Here is a 19,714-nt window from a genome sequence, read left to right as displayed (position 1 = left end):
TATTGCAGGTCTCATCCAATCCCTAATCTACTCTAGTGAACCTTATGAAAAGGCTCATAATACACAAGAGTGAGAGGATACTTCAATAAAGTTTGTTCCACACCTAGCTACATAGCTTTGTCAGCACTTAATGCATAAATACACCTAAACCAACAATGTGAAAGAAATCAAAACTAAACTACTTCTGAAGTCAAGGTCAGAATATGGAGTCTAAAAATAAATTTTAAAAAAATTCTAGTGAGGATGCAGGCAATGTGGTATAAGCCTTTAATTACCACACGTTACATCTTACTGGTATATTGCACATCCTACAAAGGCTGAAGTAAAGATCACTGTGACACACCATTTTTCAAGCAAGCTTTTTGGAGGGAGCTTCTCCCACTCATATTTCAAGTGGAAGCTGTGGCCAAAATACTCGACACAGGAAAATGAAGCAAAACAGTGACATTAAGAGCAGAAGTAAAATGCATCATTCAGGGGTGGGGAAGAAATAACCCTCTTAAATGGAAAACCACTAAATTTTCTAATGACGTGAACAGGATGGTGCTGCATAGGCCAGAACAATAGCTTTATATTAGTTATTTACTTAAAATAACTATAAGAAAGTCTGTTTAATCTTTTAAGAGATTAGCTGTTGCATAGCAGGCAGCAATATGGTCTAGCTGTTAAATCCTACAATTCTGAGCATCCAGATTCAATGTCATGGCTAGTATGGTACTCACCAAGATTTGTCACAGAAATGCTTTCTCCACTTTCCTACCTTTGAAATAGGCATTATAGTTTTGTGAATAGGGAAGGAAAAGATGCTCGTTAATGAACTCAAATAATTACCTGAAAGCTTGTCATCTTTTCCTCTTACCCTCAGCATTCTTAGTCCAAGAGGTACAAACCTTTCCCTACAAACTTTCTTCTCCTTTACTAAAGGAAGTTATTGAAAGCTAACATTCCCACTCCAGTGCTTTATTTAGTTTTGTGAAGGAGCTGATAGAGGGGATGGTTCAGAATTGTTTAGCCAGAACATACGAGGAAGCGTTGCTCAGTTAACCTGCACTAAGTGGCTCAAAGGGCGCGTCTATATTTGCACTAGTTCACACCAGGAGCACGCTTTTTAAATGAACTGCCTGATCATTCCTGTTGATGGTGCGTTGGTTCACATCACAGAACTGTGTTGGACCAAAGGAATTGGATTCCTTTTAGGTTAAACTAAGGTAACATTAAGGCAATGTATGCCAGGAGCACACCTAAGTGTGTTCCAGCTATAAACAGGCATTCAGTCCACAAGAACAGACTAGAGCTAGTCTAAAATTAAAAAAGACTGAAGTTTTTTTTAGTATGGATATTGGCTTCAACACTGCTTTGATCTACTGTTCTAATTTGTCTGCACTGCCCTACTATTGTAGACACAAGTTAAAGCACTACATGTCTTTACTTCCTTTACATCCCGTTCATGTTCCCGAGGAAGCAGCATCCACCTTCAGCATATATTCTGTGCCTTCCTACCCACTAACCACCCAAGGAAATGACTGCAGAGTGTGCCTCAGTTCCGTGACCAATAAAAGAAAAACATGGGATTCTTTTCTGTCTACTTGTGAAATACTTGCCAACAATCCCAGAAGGCTTACTACTTGGACATAAAAGCCAATAATATAAGCATACTGGTTATGATAACAGGAAAGAGAACTTATATGATGAGACACATGGCAATTTATAATAATTTTACAAGTTCTTTGAAACTTGAAGCTGTGATACAGTATCTTGCATCAAAGAGGAGACAGGAGATGATGTCCAGGTACCCATGCCAAGTGCATCCCCCTGCAGGCCCAGACAATAGCCCTATGCTCTTTAGGGGCCACAGGTAGTCCAAGACTGCAGGAACTGAAAGGGTCAGTGGCACAGCAGCTAGCACACTGCTCAAACAAGATTTCTTCCTAGTTTACTGTTCAGAGCAGCTTATGAGATTTCTCATAATTCCATTCTGGAACAATTGTGGAAAGAAGCTGTATCATTTAGAGCTGGTATATCTAGATAGTATGGGAGTTGCCCATCTCTTACTTTCTGCCCACTTTTGGAAGCAGGCAGTGTACTTCCTTCTATTTTCAGTCCTCTATCATCTTTTGTTAGTCCTCTAGTATTTTTCAATAACTACCTATTTTGAGATGCCTCACTAGATCTCCTTGTAAACCCAAGAATGAGTTTACAAGAACCCAGCTGCCTTTTTTTAAGTTCAGGCAGAGTTCCCCAAGGCTGATTATCCAAGTTATCTACCCAATTGTCATAAAAGCACAACCAAAACATCAGTGATATTGGTATGCCTCCTACTGAAAAGGTTAGGAAGACAATGCAAGCCTTTAACAAAGGATCTCTAGAACACCACTACACCTCCAACACTCCAGGTAGTTGCAGCTTATTTTGCAACTCAAGCTTTTGTTCCTGCATCTCTGTAAAGAAAGTATTGAGTAACAGTTGAGCAGGTTCTGGCCCTTATAGTGATGGACTAAGGGAGTAAAATCACTTGGGAGAGGCCTACAGCATCTGCAGGCACTACTGGATGCAAGAAAGAAGCCTCCCTAGCAGGGCTGAAGTGAAATACAAGGACTGCAAGAGGCATGGCACGAGATGGGAAGTTCAAGAAATCTGTTTCAACAGGACAAACATAAGATACACGATTAAACAAAATCACCAACACTGTAAAACCAAAATTATGTCACATAGTTCAAAAGTAATTCTAGAATAAGACAGTTCAAAACACAGATGAAACAATTTACTTTAGAAGTTTTAAAAACAGTATGCTTGCCTTGTTCACCTTGCATGAATTCTCCTTAGAGTACTAGTAACAGTCCCATTTGTAATTCATTTCAGTCTACATGTTCTAAAGAAATTTTGGTATCACAGTTGTGTGAAGTAAGACTTGCATTTCCCAGGACATAATCTAGGTCCTGCCATAGCTCCAGAAGCTGAACACAAGCTGAGCAGTGTTAGAGATTTGATCCCTTTGTTTTTCTTTGGAAGAGAAATTTAAACATTCAAAGGCAAAAGGAAAAGTAGAAAGACTTCTTAAAATACATCACCCTGGCAGGAATATGACAAAGTAGGCCAGATACGACACATATCTGGACTTCTGCCATACCACTCTCGATCACAAGTAAAGATTAAGCCACCAAGCCTACTGACAATTTATGAGTAGTACCAAAAATACTCAAGTCAGCAGCTTTACTCAAGGAAGGAGACTGTCACTTGTGGTTTCTCTATATTCAACTTTGATAATTTCATAAGGTGACTGAGCCTAAGCCAGTTATAAGATCAAACTTCATTCTTTAGGCAGTTGAACAGAATTTAGCAAAGTACTTCAGGTGATGAAAAAACATACAAAAAGCACTAATTAACATGGCTTGGCAATGTTCCTTCTTTGACAATCCTTCCTACTACTCTGGGCTGGCGAAGTCAACCAACAAGACCATTTGGTCTGCCACTGCAGGCTAAAAAAAAACAATTACAGTGGCCAAACACTTTGAGTCTAGATATGGATTTGTTTTGGTTTTTATTTTAAGATAATTGCAATTCCCGATCTTTGCAAAATTCATCTAAGTTGCTTTTGCTTTCCTCGAGGCTGTAATTTTCTATTAAGTAAATTTTAATTTTTCCTTAACTGCCTCCACAATGACAAAAACCTACCACCTAGACCCGGCCATACCACAAAATTGTTTCCTATATCAGGTCATTTTGAGACATCAGGTCATCCCCTACTTATTTTCCAATTCTTTGATGAAAGGTCAACAAAAGAAATGGCACAACACCATAACTTCTTCAAAACAATGGGTACATGAGCTTGCCCAACAGATGATGTACAGTTACGGCTAATGGCATATCCCTTATTAACAATCTGCAGTCATTTAGTTACTTTTAAGATATGTTTCTGATATAACATTTAATCCAAGAACAGCTCTATATTACATTGGAACATCGAAGCATGGAGGATAGATCCTTTCTATGAGTTCGGATGAAGCCTCAGAGCCATTGTTTAAGTAACGTGCATGTTCATGCAAGTTGAAGATGGAAACCGTTTTCCAACTATTTCTATTTATAAATGCCACTGCAGATTTGGCAACCAAGTAGCTATTGGCACCAGTAGATTTCCATACATCTCACACCCATGTTTTTCTCACATTTTCATTTTCTTTCTGAATTAAAAAAAGGACATTGTTTTCACCTGTTAAATGACAGTGGCAACCGTCCAAAAACTAGGATGAGGGAATCAAGATTATAATTCAATAGCACCAAACACAGCAGTTTCTTTTAAATAACAGCTTCCTTTGTACTGCTGAAGATAAAGGTCATGTCTGTAAGCCTTTCTTATTTTTAGTTCAGCATCTTTTTTTTTTCCCCCCAGAAAATATTATCCATTTGGGTTAAATGCAAAATTTCTAATATAGTCTAATAACTATTACAGAACACAAGCTAAAGATCCCTGTGCGAACAAGCTCAGGCTCCCAAATCACATTTAAAGAAGTAGCCAAGAACCTTCTGCAATACTGCAAATAGACTGGGGCCAGACACAGAAAGGCCATTGTTTTCCTTCAACCTGCTGCTGATCACAGATCTATCGCTTCAGCAGACAGGCATTAAGAAACAAGGCAGATGGCATACAACCCATCTGAAACATTAAGTCCCTTATTCCTTCCCTCAGTACTTTCATTCAGATGAGAGAATGCATAAAAAAAAATAGTGAGATTTCTGGTCAGAGTCGTTCAGACTCAGTGGTATTTTTGTGAGCTTTGTTTAGCTGGGCAGGTTAGAAGGGGGTACCTAGACTTGCAACACTAGATGCTTCTTCACCTCAGTGACATGCTGTAGGGAAAGGTGTCGCTCATATGAGACTACCTATTGACATACCTTGAAAAAAGTACCATAGCCACCCAGCCCCCCCATCTTCAAGGGTTTTGTGTTCCCTTTAAACCCTCCTCCTCCTCTCCAACTTTTGTCTTCCCAGAAACAGCTGCTATCACAGAGAAACGAAAGCTAAGAAGGAAATGGCACCACCCCCTCCTACCCACACCCTACATCCCCCCCCCTTACCACCCCCCCAAAAAAAGGGCACTGTTTTGCATTTGCTTAAACCTGTTGCTTTTTCACCTTTATTAAAAGGCTCCTTGCATTCAAAAAGCAAATATTCACAGGCCCCTAAGACACTCCTTTGACACCTACAGGACTCCAGAAACCCTTACATGAATCAAAGTTCATTACAGTAGGTTCTCAAGTGGAAAAATGTGTTCTTGGAAGGCTTGAGGGAAGGGGTAGTGATACCAGCCCAGCTCTCAACCACAATCTCTACTTGCAACCTAAAAAAAAAATCACCAACTGCAGCATGGGCACACAATATTTGAAATCATAAGTAAAATATTTAATGATATGAAAAGATCACAAATAACATTAAATAGAAATATTCTTTCTTACAAAAAAGGAAGCCATGTTTAAACATCTGCCTTGAAAAAAATCTTTTAAGGGAGGTTTTATAGCTCTGTAGAAGTCAAACTGCACATGCACTGAAGCACTGCATTTCATATACCGGAATTTAGTTTTCAGTCAGATTTGAGGGCTACAACATGCCAAATCTTCTACAAGTCAACCATATCTGATGGAAGTTTCAGGGCAGCAAGAAACCAGTCTGTGGTGCAATGATTTAAAACTTACTTTGTTATCTGCCATACCCCACTGTCAGAAACTGTAGGCTCTCCAGCAGGATGGAACTTGTTCATGTATCAGCTCTCCCAGATCACAAACTGGCACTTCAACCCCAGTTCAGCTCTAAGCCCAGCAAAGCTAAGCAACCTGCATCTTATTTCTGCCACTTCTGTGATGGCTGTAGTAGTTACTAGTAGGAGGATGTAGCAAAATTGGCTTAAACTATCACAGCTTGCCACAAATAGTATTTGCCAGCACACAGGGGTTCTGGCAGCCAGTTCAGTTTCACATCATTCCAAGCAAGAAGATTCAATACAGCTTACAAAGGAACCACTGCACAGATCTACTCTTACAATGATGCATACAACTCTGACCACAAATAGATTCAAGAATTTACACAGGATCCCAAACTTGCAAGTAAACCTGTCCCATTTGTTCAACAGCCAGTGTAAAAATAACACCCATTTCCCCTTGACCTACTACGTTGGATGCCTGAACTTTTACAAGGAAACAATCAGCTCCTCTTGCTATCACAGAGACTTCTTAAGCTTCATCACAAAGTTTAGGGAACATTTCATACTCTGTTCTCTCGTATTTAGGGACCAAAAACCAATTACCTGGTGTAGAAAGTTTAGGTTGGGGTTGCTAACGTATCTCCATTACTACCAAAAAACCTTTTTTCTTGGAAAAGACAAGTTTACTATATTTTGCTGATCAAATATATATATTGAGTGTTCTAGGACTGCAAGCATTTCCTAGTTGTCACAGTCCAAAGAGCAAGTTCTCCATTTTGAGGGGAAACAAATAGTACACAGAAATCAAAGCTACTAAGGATTTTGAGAAAGGCAAAAAAATAAAATATTCTCATTTGATAAAGGCACACTTTTGGATTACATGAAGCAAATCTCTTCAGTCCTATAAGCAAAAAAAAACCCAACAGAATAGGATTGCAAAACACTATGAAGTATATGCAGTTTTTACACATGTGATATCTACTTCAGATTTATTCCATCTATGTCCTTGTATATTTTTTTTTTTTCCATTTTAAAGCAGCAACATACATGGGAACTGCTAGAAAGCTCAGTACTCAAAAAAAATACTCAAGCATGCAGACTTACTTGCATTCCCCAGGTGTACTGCAACCCCCATGGAGCAAATTACATCCTTGTTTACACACAGCTGTAAACAGAAAAAGATTTAGCCATCAGTCAGGGCAGCTAGGTATGCATTAGTACAGCAGCAATCTGGAACTGTTCAGCTAGGGCTTCTGTCATTGAGCCTATTTGTTGTTTGTGCAAAGTACACCGCCTTTTGCCATGTTCCAATAGCTGTCGCTTCCAGTTAGATATGTCACAAAACACAATCCCATTACAACACTTTATAAAAAAAATAAGGTAACTCCTTGAAAAAGTTGCTACCAGATAGGTTTGCAGCAAGAGTGTGAGCACTGAAACATTTATCAAATACAGTTATTTTTTAAACCTGGTATTAGACTAGTATTATACTGGAAATCCTAAGCTTCAAAAGATACATATGACCTTGAGTAAGCCCTAAAAATGGTCTCCTCGGTCATTAATAGGCTTTTTATTGACGGGAACAGAAAACAAAAACAAGCCCTCAACAGAAAGTAGATTATGTCAAGTAATTTTAGCACTAATTACTCACTGAGACTGAAGGCAAAATGCAAAGAGATTTGATTGAACGGTACATTAAAAAGGATGACTACACTTGAATTTCTCATTACACTTGAAGTTCACATTAAGAACTATCAAAAAGCTTTCAGCTCTGCATATATTACACTTAAAACTTTTAAATTTGCAAAAATAGTGTTACAAGGGCATTTTTGCAGGATTAGAGTCTACAGTATTACTGATATCATCACTGTTCAATAAAATCTTACATTAACAGATGTAATACATAATTTTGCTTTCAAGTGACACCACCATTGAATTAAGTCAATTAGTAAAAAAGATGTTTCACTATTTCAAATCGAAATTTTTTGTATAGGCCCCATAGCACACATTGCAACCAACACTGTATCCTGCACTAGGCTCTACTCTTCAGAGAACTTTTTTTTTTTCAAAATTTGTATTCAAAGGACAAAGTCTGTATGTGTTAAAATTAGCATGCTACAGCACTGACACAACAGAAACACCTACTGCAGTTTATACCTATTATATATACACTGGAGCTAACCTAAAATGAAGCAAACAATACTACCTTGTTTACATTCTTCTCCCATCCAACCTTCCATGCAGGCTTTGTTTCCATTTTGATCACACGTGTAGTGACCAACGAAGTCATCTCGAGGGCCACAAAATTTATTGCACAGAGCACTGTAGTAATTTTCATCACACTTCACTCTTATTTGTACTTCAAAATGGGCAACAGGACCATTAAATTGTAGTGTCTTCCATCGATCTTCTGGGTTGATCATACCAGCATGTGCCACTCGCTCTATTAACAAGTCTTCACCTTTTTAAAAAAAGGTAAATTCAACAGTTAAGTTTGACAGCACACAAGAGCATACAAATCCAAATCAAAAGTATTCAACTGGTTAAGAGAAAACCTAGTAAAGAAAACGTTAAGATGATAAAGATCTACTGTATAACTGAATTTTCCTTTGCCTTGCAAAGTTCATTACAGGAAGGCCAATTTTAAAAAGTGTCCCAAAGGAAATATTAAAAAACCCTGGAACATAATCCATAGGAAATAGCTTATTTTTCAAGGCAGCCAAACACACCACACCCGCACGCTGACAACTAGCAGCTTTATCTTGATCTGAGGCTCTTTTTGCCTCCTTTTTCTTCTTATAAAATTGTAAAATCTGCATAAGCTAGTAACTGAGATATTAAAGTTATCTGGTGCTAGGTTAATTTTAAAAATAAAGCAAGACACATGGGATATTCAATTTGCTGCAAAATTACTAAGCAATAGTAAATGCTGTGGTAGGGTTGCATGATGTACATAAAGAGCTTGTTTCCATTTTATCATTCTCTCTATAGTAAAGGCAAAACATATTTAACAAGCATTTCACAGAACACCGTGTAGCTAGTATTTGACATTTTGAGAGGAAATATATAAGTGAACCCAGGACTGTCAAGGGGCCATTCTCAACCCTGATTCCTGCTTATCCTTATCCCCAGTGGAACTACCGATAATTGTGATCAGTGTTGTAATACACTCTACAAGCATCCTGCCTTGCCCTCACAAAAAGCAGCAGCACTGCTACTGTCAGGTTCCATTAACTGAAACAAAATGTGCACTAAGTATTATCTATCACATGGGACACGAGGATTCTAGGATATAAAATTACAGAACTGCCAACACAGAGCATTTTCATTTCTATGAATATCCATTTTGTATTTTTATCTATTTTATTCTTTGTATAGAAGCTTTAGTACTAGAAGATGAGACAATTATAGACAGTACAATGAAATTATACAAATTGCTTCAGTAAGTGTTAAGAATAAGCAAAGCACAGTAAGGGTGCGGGTAGATTGTGAGTAACCCCAGTGAAAGGAGTTTTCAGAAGTTTTCACTATTCAAATCTAGTAACATCCTACTGTAAAGAGTTTTTCTAGGTGACTCTGCAAACTGCAGCTAGAACTTCAAGCAGTATTTAAGGACCAGAAAAAGGTATAGAAGCTCCACTTGTATACATGAATTTCATACCCACTTATGAAATAGCTATAATATTGCCAACTCAGAGCTTCAGCATCCATTTTCTTTAAATAAAGATTCTTTAAAAACACATGTTAAAAGAAATGAAGAACAAAAAAACCTGCAACCAGCAAGAGGCTGTAATAGTAGCAAAATAAAAGTCTAAACTTCAGATTATTAATAATATAAAACACGCCAAGATGGTAGCAAGCAATACTAAACTATCATTTTCAGCAAATGCATTTCACCTCCTTACTTTCTAGAACCCATTAGAAAATAAAACCAACAGAGTGACTGTTTCTCACCTAAGAGGTCATTGACAGCTTAGAGGTACCCCTGTATCTGCTACCAAAGCTGCACTTCCCCCTCAGCATGTAAAAGGACTCAAAAGACAAAAGCAGTCACTCCAACATTAAAGGAAAAGGAAAGCTACAGAAGCAGTAGGCTATGCAATGCATTTTGTTATCTTAACATCTTTTTACAAGCTTGCTTCTACCATAAAAACCTTTCCTCTTAAAGAATATTGAGCTTAAAAAGCTATTTTATTTAAGCATTGAAAGGTTCTCCAGTTATTAAGAACTCATGCTATATCCCTCTGCTTTAATATTAAAATTGGTATTGCCATTTATAGGCTACAATTCATGCTTGTCTAGACTAGTCTGCATAAAATATTTTATGGCTAGACAAGACACACTGAAGTCTATCCCTGTTCTTTAACTCTCTAATTCCTATATGTGAGCTCTATCATCCAGCAGCATGTGGTCAGTACAGAGTGGACAAGAAACCTGAAAGCTAGAAAAGGCTGGATGCATTTTATGTTTGACTGAACAGGATATTATACCACCAGTCACCATTAAAAGCTTCATGATTAGATTCAGCATTCTTTTATAATCTTATTCTTCTCTAATGACTATTGATCTGAAAAAACTATAAAGGAAAAATGCTGAATCACTGGATGGTCAAGGAATTTGAACAAACAGTAAGTATGCATTATAGAGCTATTTTCCAGCTATAAACAACACAGGCTCATTAAAACCAGCTGCAACAGCCACTGCTATAAAAGTATTTCCTCAAAGTGCAGAGGGACTGAAGAACAGGTCCTGAGATGAAAGGAGTGACTTATATAATAAAAATCTTATCAAGCATCTTTAGGCTAATGCAGATTCATCAGACCCAGTTAAACAACTGGAACAGGCATTACAGCTATTGCAAATATACCTATGCAGAACAGTACTCTTGATACCTGGGGAAATAACCCAACAGTGTTTGTTTTTCCAGGTTTGGGTGGGGTTTTTGGGTTTTTTGTTTTTTTTTTTTAACACTCAAACTTTATCTTCACAAACTCTTCTGAAAAAGAATGTATTCTGAATCTTAAGAGCTTTTCCTCTAGCTTATATCAGTATAAGTAGGGCTTAGCAGCCTAAAGCAAGCCAAATAATTTATCCTGAACCACAAAAGGCATCAGGAAATCAGCTCCAAGCCATTTTGTTTCTAATCCTAAATTTAAGTACCAGAAAAAGTATGAAAATTCTGCTTTACTTCAAGTTTAAAACTGATCCCAAAGAGAATGTGCATCTTCCAAAGAGATCCGTACTTGCAGGGAGGAACGCGTTTATCAAGGTTCCTCCTTCCTCCCCCGCAACACCAAAGTGTTTCTGAAGATACTCAGTCTCTCACATTTAACATTTTGATGAAACATTTGCTCCCTACATCTGGTTTACCATTAAACTTCACCTTAGGAACTCACACACATTATGTTTAGCCGTCAGTAAAGGCAGTAAGTTGCATAACTGAATTTGTCTGCTTATTGGTCAATAAAGCAGCATCCACTACTTGAACCTCCCACACGCACACCTCGGAAGCAACAAGGCTTCTTTTTCTTGATTACCAAGAGGTTTTCTACAAGCCTCTCTAGAAAAGCAGATAGTGGCACAGTCATTTGCATAAAAGGAGATGATGGCTAAAAGGTGGTTCTTTAATTAATGTTCCCAAAGCATCTGCTTATTGGAAGAGGAATCCTTATCTGAAGAGTATCTAACTAACTGTGCAATCAGGACCTCTGATTACACTTAAATAAGCACACTGCTCATCAACACCCTAACTTCTAGCAGAGGTCAGACATTCCCAACAAGCTACTCACAGGGCAATACAGAAGGTGATGCTGGCTGTTGTTTGCAAGGAAACACACAGGGTAGTATATGAACTTCATGCCCAAAGGAACAGGAGGTCCCATCTCAGGAAAAATAGTCTCTTCAGCATTTTTTCAAGCAAACATTTCAAAAAGCCACGAGGACAGGTTAGTCTTCTAAAGATTGGCACAAAAGAGGAAGGCAACTGCTGCATCCCCACAGTAGACATAGTCAAACGGAAAATTATTTTACACATGAAGATGCCAGCTTGCTTCACAACGGCAGCGCTGGGTTAGGCGTTGCCAAGACCTCTGCTATACAACCAGGAGTTTGCCAAGTCAAATGACTTACCTGGAAAGTAGCATGAACTGCTGTGACAGATGACAGAGAACAGGCCTTTAGAGTGACTTTGTATCTAAGGCAGTTTCCTCTCCCCCCTCCTCCACCCTCCCAAAGCAAACAAGTTGTAACACTATACTGACACAAGCTTCCCTCAGAGACAACCCTATTGCACAGGGGATGAAAAAAGCACAGGGGTAGTTCAGGAATCAGGATCTGAAGGCCTCTCAGTTTGTAGTCTGAGGTAAGTACTGGGGAAACATTTGCCCTAGTAGACTTGTTCTTTGGAAGTACTTCCTGGATGTGCTCTGAGCACCCTTGCCTTGCTTTCGATGGGTGCAAGGATGAATACAGAATGCTAGGACACAGATGGAGGGAGGAATGACAACTGTTCCAAAACCTTCAAGTTGTTCACTGGAAACCCCTCATTCCAGGTTTTGGTGGGGTTTTTTGTTTGGGGTTTTTTTTGTTTGTTTTGTTTTGTTGTTGTTTGTTGTTTTATCTGGAGGGTGGTTTTTTTTTGGTTGTGTTTTTTTGTTTTTTCAAACACCCACTTCAAAGTCCAAGCTGGAACACAGGACCTGCACTTAACTTTCAGCCTTACTCATCTCCATTAAAGGAAAGCAAAACCTGACTTTGGAACTAATTAATCAGTTTATAAACAGACTCTGGCAATTACTTTGATTAATCTTTCTTCCAGTAACAACAGAAGACACATGTAACCTGATCCAGAAATCAGCTCAGTGTTCAGGATACGATAGGGAGTTCAGCTTTCCACAGATACTCTCTTCACCCCTCCAGGATGCAGGTATTGTTTGTCTTCTATGGAGGATTTGCCATATTCCCTTTCCTATTCTCTTACATATGAATTTGTACCAACCTCTCCCTGTTTGGCAGTTTAGTAGTCCTTGCAGAAATACAAGGGAAATGTCTTTGCATCTTGACAGATTCACAAGGCAAAACCTACTGGAGGACCCCCTGTCAAGGCCACTAAAAAACCCCCAAAAACCTACAACCATTAAGAAAAAAAAAAAAAAGAGAAAGCAAAGCATTCAGCATTAAGGAATTCTTCCCGGGAATCTACTATGCAAGTCTAAACTGCTGCATGGCAAAGTAATAGGTCTTTATCATGGAACTGGTAAACAGACTACTGAAACATTAAACATTTAACCAAGTGTTTAGTTTTCTGCCAAATTATAGGCCAGAAAGCCTTCCTAAATACACAGGACAAACCTCTAGGTTTCAGATGCAATACTACTCAACAGCATCTATCTGGCAGCCTATATTAAAGAGAAGTTCACCTTCCATGGGCAGTTTCTCATGACAGTTAAAATGTAATCTGACACTTATACAGATGCCCACAGTTCATGGAAACTCTTAAATGAAGGAGATGGCCCACTGAGCCTCCAGAAGACTATGTATTCTGTTGGCCTGAAGTTCAGGAAGAAAAATAATTTATCAATGAAAGTAAACAGATTTGTTAGAGCATGTTAAAATAAAAAAATAAGAAAGACTTAACACAAGCTTAAATAGACTGTCCCCTTATGAAGCATAAATGAAACTTGTGTTTTAAATCTACAGGTTTGCAAGATGGTTCTGCAGATTCTAAGACATAAAAATAGCAAGGTACAAGACCATTATTCATTAAGTAACTTATTAAGAAATAAAATTCAGCACTTAATTGCATATGGATCTTTTTTATAGGATAGGCTCTTCATGTTCACCCCTTTCTACACCATCACGAGTTCATCTGCCATCTAGAATTAGGGCATTAATATCCGCTATACTAGCTGCCCCTAGGTAAATTATTCCCAAACTGGAAACTATTTAAAGCAATTTACTTCAGGTAGTACTTTTTGAATAAAGCATTCAAGAGGACGTCTCCAATCTGTGGCTATGGAAGATATCTAAACTTATTCAAGATTCAGGCTTACAGCACGGAAGATCTCATTTTGAATACCATGTCCAGCTTTGGGAATTGCCATTTAAGAAGGCTGTGGACCAACTGAAGGGTTGCAGCAACATGAATTACCAGAGATCTAAAGAAAACATACCTATTAGAAAAGTCTGAAGGAGCTGTTAAACAACAAGACAAAAGAAGCTTAATTCTAACAAAGGGAAAGCTCAGGAACAAATTACAAACTTGTTACTTGGTCTATTACTGGAGACAGAGTATGTTAGGAAAATCTTTAACTTAGGAAAGTCTGTAAGGAAAATGCAAGTGGAACGGATCCCAACCTTCAAGGAAAAGGGCCCTGAAACTCTAACATAGCCTTAATATCAATTGAGCTTTGCCAGTTGTTTATGCTTGATACATCTCGATAAGGATGGTCAGTAAAGCAGAGAAGGAACCTGTAATTAGAAACTGATGATGATTTGGGACATAAACCTTAGCTATCTTAATATCCAAACACTTATCTTCCTCTGTATTAATCCCAGCCAAGATTAAATAGTCCATCATTAACCACAATGAAAGTCTGAAGTTTGCTTAAAACTTGTAGCTAAATGCATTGATTGTTTTAAGACAGGTTTTGTAAACTGTTATCAAAGAGTAGATTCAAACTGGAGTCCTACTTTAGCAACAATGTGGCAACCAGGATCTCCATAATATTTTGAAGTATTTATAATCTTTTTTTTTTTTTTTCCAGATCAATAGCCCTGCTCTGATATTGAGAGATTTGATATTGATATATTTACAGACAAGAAATGCAAGATAACTTTCAGTACTTGAGAAACAGAGAAGGAATCATACCATGAATTAGAACACTTTCATCAAAAACACCAAGCATGGTTTCTTTATGAGGAGTAAGAATGCTTATTTGTTTATCTAATCATGAAAAGTATTGCACAGTCTGGCTACTGGTAAACTAAGAAGAATTTAAAGTGCAATTCTACAGCATAGACAATTTTTCTTTTAAAAAAAGGGCCTAACATTTTTTAAAAACTTTTTTTAAAGCTAATTATTAAGAGTCAGTTATTACAACATTCACCGGGTATTGTCCATTTTTCCTATCAGTAATAATTTTTCACAGTTCTTAACCCAATATTCACTGCTTGGATTTGTATATGCCCTTTTCTTAGATAGCAGGCTTGCATTCAGACTGATTTGGAGGGATGGCTTATCACAGCAGCATACCATTTCCCTCCCTCTCCTGTTGTGTACATAGAGCACAGAGTAAGTGAAAGCTGCGAGTTTTATACAAATACTCACCAGATTTTGTATCATTATCCCAATCCCATGCTTCTATTATTAATGTGAATGATCTCTGAAAAGAAACAAGACACCAGTTAGATAGTAATAAAAAACTACTGTTACACACCAGACAAAAACAGCGATTTGGAATAAGCAGGTCTTGTTGCTGCAAGAAAGCCAACTGAAAGCAGTTAAAAATTTCACTTCGCTGCTGTCATGTGAAAGCCCTTGAAGGCATCTTCTCAAAAGCATGAAATATAACAGCATTAAAAATTGTAGGGCAAAGCATGCTAACAGCAAAACAAAAACATCCCCCCACACACACACCAAGGACTGAATTATTATTATTCTTCTCCTCCTCCCACTGCATCTAATTCTCAGCTTTGCTTAGCCACAGAAATCCTTTTCAGCTGTAGCCCTAAAATGTTTGAATGAAATGAGGGGTTCTGAAGGTTGGGAAACAGTTAGGATATTAAGACTTCAGAAACCGAAGACCAAAAAAAAAAGAAATCAAATCAGAGTCATCTTTTAGGAAGCGCACAGAAGATCAGTCTGTATCACAGATATACTTTCTTCCTTAGGTATGTTTTTCTATAAGACAGAAACGCACAAAAATCCACCTTTCATCTATCAAGAATTTAGACTTCTTACTCGTGAAAGGGGTAGTGTGAAAAATGGACCTGCAAAAGGAACAGTAGAAACATAATTTTCCTTTCCCTAAACTTCCAAAAGGAAGCACACTTGGTAGTATACTCTCCCCTGAGGAAAGAGGAAAAGCATGATTTCAGTTTAAAATTATTTTGAAGAAACATGAAGGCTTTACTTAACTAAAGCAAGGCTTCAGGCATTTTTCTTGGTTTTATGACCATATATGTAAGATAGATGTTGATATTCAAATACTAAACTTATTTCGTAAAAAGTTACCTTACGCATACATGTAACATTTACCTATTTTGAGTTTAACAAGAGTAGCTGTCAAACCCTTCAGCTTTGATAGTTTCCAACTTGTCCAACACAGAGTCTCACATACATTCAAAATCAAGGCAAAAACCTGCAAGAACAGAAGGGGTTATTGCACCAGTATCCTAAAACCCTCCTGTATACATCTCTGCACTTAGAGGCAAGCCACACCAAAAACTGAAGCTCGTTAAATACAGTGAGCCAAGCTTAATGTTTGCAGAATTCACAGGCTAATGATCTATGAACTCATATGGACCTGGGGACATTCAGCCAAAATTAAGAGCACTGTTTTAGGAAGAGGCTTATGTAAGAATTCAGCAAACGTTCCTAGTGTGCTTAGGACTGTTACATCAAAGGATGTACATTTTTACTGAGACAGCTCATGCTTTGTATGCCCCTCGCCTGTCAAGGAGGGTTGACAACACTGAAATCTCCCCGTTTTAGAACAGCAGCAACAAGAAGAAAGATCAGTGCAGCAGCCTAAGCAGAAGGGCTCTTTTCCTGAGATCCTTCATGACTACAGCAAGCGATCGGTCTATTCAGAAATGCACCTAACTGTGTAATTTTCTATTCCTTAGTTACATATACATACATATAAATCACAAACTATGCCTCTGAAAAACATCTGAAGCTGAAAGTACAGAAACACAGACAAAATAGGGAAGACAATTTTCCATCATTGAAACAGATAAAGGTTTAGTGGTAAACAGATTACACTCAAGGAAGGAGGGGGTAAAAGGAAGGCTCAGCAGTGACTACACTGGACAGAGGCATACTTGAGCTTGAACTGTCTTTGGAAAGGACAACTGATACAAGATAGCTGAGAAAGTAAAGACTTTGGCTTCTGAGGTATGACAACACAACTCCACAATTTTTTTGAAAACAAATGTTAGTGGAGCACTTCAGTAGCTTCATCCTCCAACTCCACGCTCCCCTCCCCTGCACCCCCAATTTCAGCATTTAGGGAAGAAGGATAGGGTCCTACTCTATTCTGAAAACCCTACCTGCCACCCTTCTCCTAAACTGTTACCTGAAAGATAAATTTAGAGCAAATAGTATTAGAAAATAAGTACTATACAGTACTGTCCTAAAGCTATCTTCTGGCAATTGCAAGTCTCCTTATTTTGTGTCAAAATTAAGTGTTAACGTAAGCAGAATCCCGCAAATCAGTGCATGATCCAAAGCTCCATTATCCACCTCGCTTGCTTTTAACAACCGATCTTCTAACACATCCCTCAGTTTTCCTGTGTTCTATTGATTTGTATTAGAAGTAAAAAAAACAGTGCTCAAGTGCTTCCAGATGTCCACTTACTCATCTTATGCAAGTGCTGGTCTTTCCTACTGCAAATTGGCTGCTGCATCTCACTGCCTACACTGACTAAGGCAGGAAAAAAAAAAAAATTAAGCTGGACTTGCTGTCTTGAGAAACAGACTGGTCAACTATGCCTTCCCAGCATTCCACTTGAAAGCAGATTCATATCTTTGCCTAGGATGATAGGGAATTTTTGTGGGTAAAGAGTTTCACACAATGCACTGTTCCAGCATGCTCATGCTGGAAGCAGTCAACGGGGATAGAGAAGCATTTTACCAATTTTAAGAAATGCTTACAATAAGGAGTCCATAGCCCCAGTGGCAGACCTGACCATCTAAGCTGGCAGAGACTCTGAAGTTGAAAACATTCCTCTACTGCCTTAATAGAACCTTAATAGTACATTACAAGCAACTACGAGTCTGGCGCACAGCGCTTCTTCCAAGATGCGGAACAACTGAATTTCTGGACAAATAAGTGACCTCTGCAGCCCACACGGCTTGTGCTGCCTCCTGGTGGCAGGCAGGGCAAGGACGAGGCTCTGAGAGCTCCAGGTTGCACAGGCCTGGGCTCAAGCATTTGCTTTTACTGTCCTCCCACTGGTGACCATCAAGTACTCTAAGCTCATCTATAAAGCTTCAAGAACAAACACAACAAAAACAAGACCCACACTGTTAAATTCTTTCACTTACTAGCATCCCATAGCCTCAGTTTCCCCATGTCTACTTAAGGGCTAACAGGCTAGCACTTGGCCACTTACACGAGCAAGCATGTGGAGTGTAACATTTTAGGAAGGCCTGTAGTCACACTTGCAGGAGATCAGAGATGTTACTCAAATGACAGTAAACAGTATTGATGGATAAACGTGTATTTACTGGAAGATCAGTTTCAGCTGGGACAGTTCTCAGTTGCGCAACTTCCTGCTTTCTACTGGCAGTTACACAGTCAGCCTTCAAAAACCCCTAACAGACAGAGTAAATATGTAACCAGAAGAGAAACTGATTTTTGTGGCTATTCTACCTCTAAGGAAGACGACAGTTAAGGTTACCAACCCAACTTGTCATCTCTTCACCTCCAGCTAGTCAGTAACATTACAGAGGAATTCCTCTCCGCAATAGCACAATGGATTATGTTAAAATTACTAAACCTCAAAACAGGAAACGGTTCATTAGTCTACTGGTTAAAAAAAACCCTCTCCCCCACCACAACAAGTATCAAGTCCTGCACTAGATCTGCTTAAACTCTTTTTAATTTGGTACATCACTAAAACAACAGCTGAAAACGTACAAAGAAGCATTCATGTTACTGAATATGTAACCATCAGTCCATGGTATGCTGCACTGAAAGCTTTCCAGTTATTGCTCAACTATCAGAAACATGTTACTATGAAAAATATTTATTATTAAATGGAAATTTTAATATCTATACACTCGCCCATACTGTAACCCTGCCCAATAATCAGAGCAAAAGCTATAGGCTGAAAAACACTAATGGATATAAATTCTCAGTAATATTTTTAGCTTACATAATGGACATACTCATTTTATAAAAGCTCTACCACTGGCTTGTATTAGTCATGTCTGTACTCCTTGACAGAAAGTCTCAACACAGACTACCCAGCACGTTCTTCTAGCACCAGCTGCAAGTAACTCTTCTGTAGCACAGATACTTACACCAGAAACATCTTACAAAAAACAATTACAGAACTTGCATTAATTTAGCTCTTCTCCAGACTAAGGTCTACCCACATCAAAAATCTTTAAACCCCCTCAAATCACCCAGCAGTGTATTGACTCTTTTATGTATCTTTTAAGGCTAGCTTAAAAGCTATTTAAGGTTAAAAGTTCTCCAAAGATACTATTGATATATATATATATAAGTATGTTCAAGTTCCTGCATAAATTTATCAAGAAAACTCTGTAGTTTTGTAACAAGTACCCTAAGAACGCTCCAAATTCATGAGTCTTTTATGCATAATACACACACCACCACACCCGCTTCTTTTCTGACACACAACTCTTGCTGTAGGCTGATATGACTAGCACCTCACAACAGCAGGACATGCACGTTCCAGTCTGTTCTTTATTTTTAAGAAAAGCTAGTATCTATTGTTCAACTAGTACTAGCAAACTATTAAGAAAATATTTTAAAAGTGACCATGGCAGATTAGAGGGAGAAGGGATGAGGATGAACATACAGCACTGAAAATACCCTTGATTCTACTGACTTTGGTGTCTAAGTGTATCTTCTGGAAAGAATTAAACACAAGGCAGCATTTGCACTCATCAAATCAAAAACCAGAAGATGTTAGGGAAGGTGTGAGCACACTTCTGCAGAAGCAGCTTTACAAAAGAACCATTTCGTGGGAGTTAACCAAGCAGATATGCCAAGTAGTTTGGAAAGCTACAAATTAAGCCTGTTTATCCTGGTGATGCTGCTTCA

The 19,714-nt window shown here is 38.3% G+C and overlaps 1 protein-coding gene across 1 annotated transcript in view; it reads right to left on the bottom strand.

Annotated features, from left to right (window-relative positions):
- The window catches only part of JAG2 (jagged canonical Notch ligand 2), a 71,589-nt gene that overhangs the window by 29,871 nt on the left and 22,004 nt on the right, over positions 1 to 19,714 (bottom strand). Inside the window, exons 3-5 of the mRNA XM_074908863.1 lie at positions 15,022 to 15,076; positions 7,900 to 8,154; positions 6,798 to 6,858 (exon numbers count right to left, since the gene is read on the bottom strand). Of these exons, the coding sequence (XP_074764964.1) occupies positions 6,798 to 6,858; positions 7,900 to 8,154; positions 15,022 to 15,076 (371 nt within the window). The remainder of the gene's footprint in view (positions 1 to 6,797; positions 6,859 to 7,899; positions 8,155 to 15,021; positions 15,077 to 19,714) is intronic.

Source organism: Athene noctua, chromosome 6 (assembly GCF_965140245.1).
Source record: "Athene noctua chromosome 6, bAthNoc1.hap1.1, whole genome shotgun sequence".
Lineage (NCBI taxonomy): Eukaryota > Metazoa > Chordata > Aves > Strigiformes > Strigidae > Athene > Athene noctua.
Note: the sequence above shows the minus strand (reverse complement) of the source record. Positions and strands in the feature narration are given on the sequence as shown.